This window comes from Cervus canadensis, chromosome 29 (assembly GCF_019320065.1).
Source record: "Cervus canadensis isolate Bull #8, Minnesota chromosome 29, ASM1932006v1, whole genome shotgun sequence".
Taxonomy (NCBI): domain Eukaryota; kingdom Metazoa; phylum Chordata; class Mammalia; order Artiodactyla; family Cervidae; genus Cervus; species Cervus canadensis.
The window spans coordinates 40,666,811-40,676,099 of NC_057414.1; the positions used below are offsets into that span (position 1 = coordinate 40,666,811).

Genomic DNA, 9,289 nt, shown 5'->3' on the forward strand with positions numbered 1-9,289 from the left:
GGAAAGTTCCAGGAAGGTAGAAAGCAGAATCACCTGTGGTTAAGTGCTCCTGAGTTACATCAAGCCTATACCATTTCCTAGCTATGTGACCTTTATACCCGTGGGCCTTGGTTTCCCCTTCCAAACAAAGGGGTAATAATTATATCCACTTTCCAGAGTTATTAGAGGCATCAATGAGTTAACCCAAGTTACACAGAGAGTGCCTGACAAATTTGAGGTTATACAGACACAAGCCAGGCCACAGTATCCTCATCACCCCACGAGTCCTGGAGCACCACACATCATATCGACTCTTGTCCCAGACTCAAGCCAGCCTCCAACCAACAGTGTCTTGGCTTCCCTCCCGCCAGTCTGTTCTCCCTGAACCTGCTGGTGCCTCCTGCTCTGTACCCATCTGCAATCCTGTGGCCATGACACCTCCTCTTACTGCATGACTCTGAGCAATTCCGTCCCATCTTAAGGCCTCAGTCTCCTCATCTGCAATATGGGAAGGGAGGTTGGATGAAGAGGTCCATGAGGGATTGCCCACCTAAGATTCTAGACCATGCTCTTTCCTTTCAAAGGTCTTTTGGTTTCAATAGTACAAAGTACAGTCAGAATTTTAAACAACTAACCAAAGAGAAAAGAATTGGAAAACACTTTATTTGCCATAACATAGGTACCAAGTGCTCAGCATTTCCTGGAGTGTGTCCAATACTAGCCTAGTGTCTGCTTACATGTGTAAATCTGGTGAAGAGCTGGAGTTTCTCATCTCTGTCCCCTTACAGTGTTTGTCTTGAATTTGAATGAGAACCCACCATCCCCCACTTCCACCCCCACCCCCAAGAAGGTGCTGCAACTGCGCTCCTATCTGGTCCCAGGCCCCTGCTCCATCAGGCCAAAGAGCAACAGGGGCATTGCTCAGAGGGGCTGGAGGGTAATGGGGTCTGTGGGCTGCACAGGGATGGGGGCGGTACTGAAGAAGATACCGGTCTCACTGCGTGCTAAGTGCTAAGTCATTCAGTCGTGTCCAACTCTTTGGCACCCCATGGACTAGAGCCCACCAGGCTCCTCTATCCATGGGGATTCTCCAGGCAAGAATACTGGAGTGGGTTGCCATGCCCTCCTCCAGGGGATCTTCCCAACCTAGGGATGGAACCTACGTCTCTTACGTCTCCTGTCTTGGCAGGCAAGTTCTTTACCACTAGCACCACCTGGGAAGCAGGGAATCACAGAGCGAAAGGTTCAAGTCCAGCACTTGCTTAAACCTAAGTTTGCACCTGGTCCTTCCCTCATTCTTTTCACCTGCCTTTTGTGCAGGACTTGAATGCTCTCAGAAGTCCACTCACCATGGCCCTGGGAGGAAGGGAGAGGTAGGGAGCTATTTGGGGATAGCTTGGTGAGCTGACCCTTCAGAATCTCCCCAAGGTCACCATGTGGCTATGGACCCTCAGTATGTAGAAATCCCAGAGGGGACTGCTCCAGGCTTGTCCACAACTCCAACACACAGGTTCAGCTCTTTAGCACTGAAAAAACTACTAGGAGCAGAAAGGATTCTCTTCTGGGCTCCTGCATGGCCCTTCACCACCTGGGTTTGGACCCTGGACCAGCCCCAGTAAGGGCAAACTTTCAGAAACTACAGGGCTTTGTGGCCCTGGGAATCACAAAACAAAAGGGAGAGTCCCTCCCCACTCCCAACTTAAACCTCTCATGCTGACTCTAGGTTTCTAGGACCCCAGCCCCTAGGGTGCCTGGGCCAGGATCCCACCAGGAGAAGGAGGAGCAGATTGTGATGTTTCAGGTCCCAAGAAAGGCTGTGTGACCTTGGACAAGTCACTTGGCTTCTCTGAGCCTCTGTGTCTTTTCCACTCCTAGTTAGCTGGTCAGCCAAGAAAAGCAGCCCCCGGCAGCAACAGAGGAGATGCCTGTGTGCTGAGGCTGCTTCCTGGGTCCAAGGAAGTGGCTAGCCCAGTTCTGGGGGCCGGGTTAGAAGTGAACTTGAGCAGAAGAGAGCAGAGGGAAGTCCAGGAGGGGGTGGGGGCTGGGCCCTTGCCAATCTGCTGCTGAGGAAGCCGGCTTATGCTCCCTGTCCTGCAGAGACCCCAGCCCTGGAGCAGCCGAGGGGCTGTGGGGTGAGGCCCCCGGCTTCCCCCTGGTGGGGTGCTCCAGCCTGAGGGACTCTAGAGGGGCGGCTTGGGCTGGGGGGCTGGGCAGGAGGGTGTTGAGCTTAGAGGAAGGTCTCAGTAGGCTGGAGCCAGCGGGTGAGGTGGACTGGGTAGGAGTTGCAGTGACCGCAGCGGGACCAAGGGACAGTGAGGGCAGAGGGGACAGGAGGAGGCCGAGGGAGCCAGCAGGCTGTGGGTCTGGAGAGGGTTGCGGAGCCGAGGGAGAAGAGACTGGGGTCCGGAACAGGCCCAGCTGCTCCTGGCAGCCATGCTGTCCGTGGGGCACGGGGCCTGGGGGCCGCTCGGCCTGGCTCCAGCAGCCAGCGGCCCCCGGAGCCAAGCAGGAGACACAGTCCAGTGGGCACAGGCGCTCGTGCACGTGCAGGGTCTGACTCCACCAGGCCAGCTCGGCCTGGAGGGCCTGGATCTCCTTCCGCAGGGCGTGGTTCTGCTTCTCCAGTGACTCATGCTGCTGGGGGGAGAAGCAGAGATACGTGGGGAGGATTATGTCAGCCAGAGTCAGAGGCCCAGCTTGAGCCCTATTTCCCAATGCCCCAGGGTCCTCAATTTAGGAGGAAAGATACCGCTGCCACCCAAATGCCCTTTGGCTGCTCTCCGACCAGACACTCATGACCACCGGCTCAGACCTGCCTGCTCTCTCTCCCCAGGGCCAGGTCCCTGAGCCAGCCAGCCTGGGATCTCCGCTCACCCGGGAGCTCCACCAGCCTCCTAACTGGTGCGCCCTCAAACTACCTGAGCTCTTGGCCCAGAGGAGACATTCGATGGCTGCAGTGCTAACGGAACATTCAGTTCAGTTCAGTTCAGTCGCTCAGTCGTGTCTGACTCTTTGCGACCCCATGAATCACAGCATGCCAGGCCTCCCTGTCCATCACAAATTCCCGGAGTTCACTCAAACTCATGCCCATCGAGTTGGTGATGCCATCCAGCCATGGAACATGAAAGCCCTTTAAAGTCTCCCGTGACTCCCCATGTGTGGTGGCCCCAGCTCACACTTCCAGTTTTATCTCTCCAACTGCTCCTGATGCCCCCACTTCCTGTTCCTCAAATGGACTCTGCTTTCTCGCCACACTTCCAGTCTTCTCTGCCTGGACACTTTCAGCCCCGCTTCCTCGGTCTAATCCTGACCTGGCCTTCTTGTGACAACTTAGACGTCCTCTGTCCTGGACACTTCTAGGCTGCTCAGTGCCATTGCCAGACCTCCACGACATCCAGAACTTGCCCACCAAAGCATTGTGGGCAGAGTCCAGGGTCATGTTTTACAGGTTGGCAGCACAGGTATGCTCTCTTTGGCATTTAGTTTCTGTTCTGCTGAGCGCTGGGTGGGAACCCGGTAGGACAGTAATCAATGTGAAGTTCTAAACAATCATTGATTAGTATGATGGCAACAGTGGTGGAAAACGCAGAAGGAACTTTATTTCCACAGCTCATCAGGCTCAGTGACTTCCTTTGAGCCCCTTGCCCTGCGTTTTATGGACACTTTTTAAAAGAAGAAGCTGCAAGGGTGTTTTATATTAAAATGTTGCTTAAGCCACGGATGCAAAGTTCTAACAGGCCTCAAAGCCACCCACAGCCCCACTCCCAAGCTGGTTTCTGCTGTGGAAGGTGGAAAAACATTTTAAAAACAGGTCATTAGGTCACTCTTTACCTAAATTCTCCAAAGGCATCAACTCACCTCCAGAAATTGTGTCACTCTTCATTCATTCATTAGTTTACCACCCTCAGGTTGCTCAGCTGTCACCTCCTCCAGGAGGGCTTCCCTATTTAGGTTTCCATCACCCCACATGCCCCACTCCCTTCCCTCTTCCCTGCTTTAATCCTTCCTAGAGCACTTATCACTATCTGATATCCCAAATACCTCTTGGGTCATTTATTTGTCTGTCCGGCTCCCCCATGAAAATATGAGCCCTGGGAAGGGTGAGCTGGACTTTTGTCTGCTGTGTTCACAGCTGCATCTCCAATGCTTAGAGCTGTGCTTGCCGCACAAGAGATACTCAGTGGGCATTTCTGGAAGGAAGGAATAAATGAGCTCATGAAGTCTCAACTGCTTCCAGGCATGCCATCCTGGGCATCAGTCCTCATTCTCATGCACTGTACAGGGTGCTACTCTCTTACGCTCATGTCAGCCCTATTTCATTTGCCTGCAATGCTTTTTCTTACCTTCATCCATTTGGAAAACTCCTATTCATCCTTCAAAACCAGCTCAGACTTCATCTCTATATCACCTTGACCCAACTACCTGTACGTTGTTCCTACCTATGAGTTCTCACTTTATTCTGACTCTATTGTTCACTCCACAGAGAAATACTGAGTTCCTTCTATCTGCCAGGCACTGGTCCAGGTGATGGGGAGACAGTAGGCAACAGAAGAGTTCCCTGCCTTCAGGATGCTTACAATCTGGTGAAGAAGACAAGCAATGGTCAACATCTAAACTTATGATGGAAGGTCAGCGCTAACCAGAAAAATAAAGCAGAGAAATAGGTGAGGTCTCTTTAGCTCAGTTCAGTTCAGTTCAGTCGCTCAGTTGTGTCCGACTCTTTGTGACCCCATGAATTGCAGCACGCCAGGCCTCCCTATCCACCACCAACTCCCAGAGTTTACTCAAACTCATGTCCATCGAGTTGGTGATGCCATCCAGCCATCTCATCCTCTGTCGTCCCCTTCTCCTCCTGCCCCTAATCCCTTCCAGCATCAGGGTCTTTTCCAATGAGTCAACTCTTTGCATGAGGTGGCCAAAGTACTAGAGTTTCAGCTTCAGCATCAGTCCTTCCAATGAACACCCAGGACTGGTCTCTCTTTTTTTCTTCTGATCTTTAGGATGGACTGGTTGGATCTCCTTGCAGTTCAAGGGACTCTCAAGAGTCTTCTCCAACACCACAGTTCAAAAGCATCAATGTTTCGGCGCTCAGCTTTCTTCACAGTCCAACTCTCACATCCACACATGGCCACTGGAAAAACCATAGCCTTGACCAGACAGACATTTGTTGGCAAAGTAATGTCTCTGCTTTTTAACATGCTATCTAGGTTGGTCATAACTTTCCTTCCAAGGAGTAAGCGTCTTTTAATTTCATGGCTGCAGTCACCATCTGCAGTGATTTTGGAGCCCCAAAAAATAAAGTCTGACACTGCTTCCACTGTTTCCCCATCTATTTCCCATGAAGTGATGGGAATGGATGCCATGATCTTTATTTTCTGAATGTTGAGCTTTAAGCCAACTTTTTCACTCTCCTCTTTCACTTTCATCAAAAGGCTTTTTAGTTCCTCTTCATTTTCTGCCATAAGGGTCGTGTCATCTGCATATCTGAGGTTATTGATATTTCTCCCGGCAATCTTGATTCCAGCTTGTGTTTCTTCCAGCCCAAAGTTTCTCATGATGTACTCTGCATATAAGTTAAATAAGCAGGGTGACAATATACAGCCTTGACGTACTCCTTTTCCTATTTGGAAACAGTCTGTTGTTCCATGTCCAGTTCTAACTCTTGCTTCCTGACCTGCATACAGGTTTCTCAAGAGGCAGGTCAGGTGGTCTGGTATTCCCATCTCTTTCAGAATTTTCCACAGTTTGTTGTGATCCACACAGTCTTTAGCTCAGACATTTAGAAAGACCTCCTCCTTTTGAGGCAGTGACATTTGAGCCAAACACCCAGCAAGGAGTAAAGATCTAGCTTGGCTGTTGTCTGAAGATAGAGGGAGCAGCCAGAGGAGCCCCTGAGGCTGGATGTGCTCGGTCAGGGAAGGAGCAGAGAGAACACGGTGCAGGATGTTAGGAGAGGAAGGTGGACAGTGGGGATGGGGCCGCAGACAGCGTAGGACCTTTGGGTGTGGGGGCCTCTGAATTTTACTCATTGCAATAAGGACTATCATGTATGCAGCCCTACCAAAGGCCAGGTCCCGAACCCAGCTCCCCCCTGAGGTGTGTCCCTTATGCACAGAGGAAGAAGACAAACTCCAAGGTCAGGTTACCATCTGAGGTTAGGTTACCATCCAAGGTGAAGAGCCAAGTGTAAGTAGAGCCCCCCCCCCCGCACCTCTACTCCACAAGGCTCCTTGGCCTTCTTTAGTCTTCACAAGGGTCCTGCCAGGGGGCAGGGATTTTCGGATGAGGACAGTGAAGCTCAGTGAAGGAAACGACCTGCAGCTAAGGAATGCGGCAGCTGGGACTCTAAAGCCAGCCCATCTTAACCCCGAACCAGTTTCTCACAGACGGTCTTGGCCACCCGCATCAGAAGCCAGACAGGCAGGGTGATCACCGCAGCGCAGCACCTCTGAGGTGGGTTCTGCATGGGCAGGGCTCAGGGACCTACATTTGAATGAAGGCCTCACGTGGTCACTGTGCCAGGCTCTCCCTGTTTCCCTCCATTTCTTGTCTCTCCCTCTAGACTGGAGGCGCCTTGAGGGCAGGCCTGGGCTGAGGGTGCCTTGTCATGCCCCTGGAGCCCAGCACACAATTTCCACTCAGCACTCAGGAATTTCTGAATCTCAGCTGCAGAGCCCTCCTGTCTCCCCAAGTTCAGGGCCCCTCGCACCTACAGCAATGCAGGGGGAACTGCTGATTGGTGGGACAGAGAAGAGGTGGCCGGGCCGGGTGAGTGATGCCAGGGATGGGAAGGGAGGCATCCCCACCTGGTGCAGGGCATCCGCCTTGTTCGTGTGCTTCTGCCGGCTTCTCTGGGCGGCCGCCCGGTTCTTCTGTTTCTTCCTCAGCTGCCTCTGATGCTCCTCAGCGTCCTGTAGGGTGAGAGACTTGAGGGCTCAGGGGGCCCGACAGGGGCGGGCTAGCTATAAAGCCATTCCCTTCTCTTTTTTGGGGGGGGGGGGCTGTGCCGTGCGGCCTGTGGGATCTTAGTTTAGCTCAGGAGTTTAGAAAGACCTTCTCCTTTTGAGGCGGTGACATTTGAGCTGAACACCCAGCCAGGAGTGAGGGTCTAGCTGGGCTGCTCTCTGAAGGTAGAGGGAGCAGCCACGGGGAGCCACCAGGGTTCAAACCTGTGACCCCTAAATTGGAAGCCTGGAAACGTAACCACTGAACCACCAGGGAAGTCTTAGCCATAGCCTTCTTGAATCAAGTTCCCAAGGGTCCCCTCTCCCCCAGAAGCCCTCTCTGGCTCCGTTGGTGTCCACACACCCCATCACAGACACAGCACAACTCAGTGGAAAGCCAGCCTCACACACGTACTGCTCACAGCTCATGACGGGGCAGCACAAGCCCCAGACAGAACCCGCTTCACACCTACAGCCTCCTCATGGACCGTGTTGCTCTGGGCAGATCACTCACTTCCCTGAGCCCCGTTGCCTGATCTGCCACAAATGGAGGCACCAGTGCCTTCCTCACCAGCTGGAAGGCAGGCGGGGGTTAATAGCTGCTGTTCTTTCACTACTGTTTCCACCGTCAAGGTGTTGATTTCTTTAGCCCTGAGCTCTTTCTGTGAGGACAAGGGCGGGGTTTCTGATTCTACTCTGTGTTCGCTTGCCCAGCTCAGGCCCAAAGCTAATATTCGTTTATCCCACAAATATTTGCACACCTACTATGTGCCACACAGTGACCTGAGGGGACACGGAAGCAAACATAAGAGGCAGTATTTCCTGCCCTCAAGCTACTCACGTTCTTGCGGGCCAGCAGCCTAGAATGAGTGAATGAGTCCCTTCTGACAGAAGAGCGGACGCAAAGGGGAACAGCTGTGACCCTCACCCTACACTGGGGTTCATGAAACTTAGATGAAATGGTTAACCTAAATGCCCAGGGCTCTGGAAAATCAGACAAGAGGGAATGTTGGAGACCCCACAACCCCCTCCCTCAGGTCACTCTGGGAGGTGTGTTCTGAGTGTGGGGACCTCAGGCAAGACCCTGGCTTCGCTGGCTGAGGACTCTGCAACTCCTAGGTTCACGGCCACAGCAGGCCCCTTGCAGGTGCTGGGGGCCTGAGAGACTGGAGCCTGGAGGGGAAAGACCCGCCCTGAGAAGGGCTTGGGCCTCTGTACTTGGGTTCTGGACTAGGGTTCTGGACTAGGGGAATCGCAGCCAGAGAGCCTTGGGAGGAAACAGGAGGCTCCTGTAACGGCAGCAAGAGGACAGGGAGGCGAGGAGAGAGCTGTCATCAGAGGCCAAGCTCTAAACTGAAGGCTGGATCTGCAGTGTGAGAGCAGGAAAGCCCTCAAGCCAAACCCCTAAGGTGACTGAGGCCCAGAGACGGGCTGCGAGAGGCCTCCGCCCCCAACCCGTGTGAACAGAGCCGGCCCCCGGAGCCCTGGGGCATATTCCCCTTCTTAGCCCCCGAACCTGCTCCCCTGCACTCACCGTCCTGGTCAGAGGCCCGTCGCCCCCGCAGAGGTGCATGGCGGGGAGGAGAACAGGGGCTCACACCCGCTCAGGGCTTCCCTCAGCTGCTGTGACCTCCCAGTGCCCTCTTGGGGCCCAAGGAAGTGGCAGCTCTTTAAATCCCCGGTGACCACTCCGCCCCCAACAAGCCAAGTTTCAGTTTCTCCTAAAGCCACCGGCTGCTCAGAATCCCAGGCTCAGCTTGGCTCACGTGGCTGGAATTTCCTAACACGAACGGGCCTTCCGGTTAGGCCCCTTCTCTGGGATGAGGACGGTGGAGGGTGGCCAGACGAGGGGGGCTGAAGGCCAGGTGTGGGAAGGCTGTTATAGGAGAGGGCGGGCAGGCTGCCAGCGACAGAGCCAAGAGGAGAAGCCAGTGGGGCACCGAGGGCTCACCGGGGATGTGGGAGGACCCCTGGGCTCCACAATCGCAAGAGCCAGGGTCACAGCCCACTTTTGGCTCGTTGGAGCTGCGCAGCTTTGAGAAGGTGATTTATCCTCTCTGAGCCTTAGTTTCTTCATCTGTAAAGGGAGATGATACAGATATCCATTCACAGGCTTGATGTAGGAACTAAGCAAGATAATACAACCACCTCCCCCAACCCTCTGAGACTAATAATGTTGAGACAAGTCTGCAAAAATAAGCAACAGCCCTTAAATAGGCGAACAGATGGCTAATGGCTGTGTTTTCATACAACAGACCACGCAGCAGTAGACAGAGTGATGTCTAGCTGTTAAGAGCACAACTCCCAAGCTACGTGACTTGGGTACATCATTTCACCTTTCTGTGCCTCTGTTTCCAAGTCTGTAA

The 9,289-nt window shown here is 53.4% G+C and overlaps 1 protein-coding gene across 2 annotated transcripts; it reads right to left on the reverse strand.

Annotated features, from left to right (window-relative positions):
* Positions 1-625: 625 nt before the first annotated feature.
* Positions 626-8,684, reverse strand: BATF2 (basic leucine zipper ATF-like transcription factor 2). 2 transcript variants are annotated; one of them, XM_043452607.1, is made up of 3 exons: positions 8,458-8,684; positions 6,786-6,890; positions 626-2,613 (listed from the first exon to the last, which is right to left on the reverse strand). In XM_043452607.1, the coding sequence occupies exons 1-3, from the start codon at positions 8,494-8,496 to the stop codon at positions 1,966-1,968; spliced, it is 792 nt and encodes a 263-aa protein (XP_043308542.1). In that variant the 5' UTR covers positions 8,497-8,684; the 3' UTR covers positions 626-1,965. The 2 variants fall into 2 exon arrangements, with proteins under 2 accessions (XP_043308542.1, XP_043308541.1); XM_043452606.1 differs by having other exon boundaries at positions 626-2,616; positions 8,458-8,683.
* Between the last annotated feature and the right edge of the window lie 605 nt (positions 8,685-9,289).

Excerpts from the sequence above, each read along its gene's own strand:
- BATF2 (XM_043452606.1), bottom strand. The coding sequence starts at position 8,496 with ATGCACCTCTGCGGGGGCGACGGGCCTCTGACCAGGACG. Across the intron at positions 6,891-8,457 it reads ACGGGCCTCTGACCAGGACG|GACGCTGAGGAGCATCAGAG; the intron begins GTGAGTGCAGGG and ends CTCACCCTACAG. Across the intron at positions 2,617-6,785 it reads AGGCGGATGCCCTGCACCAG|CAGCATGAGTCACTGGAGAA; the intron begins GTGGGGATGCCT and ends TTCTCCCCCCAG.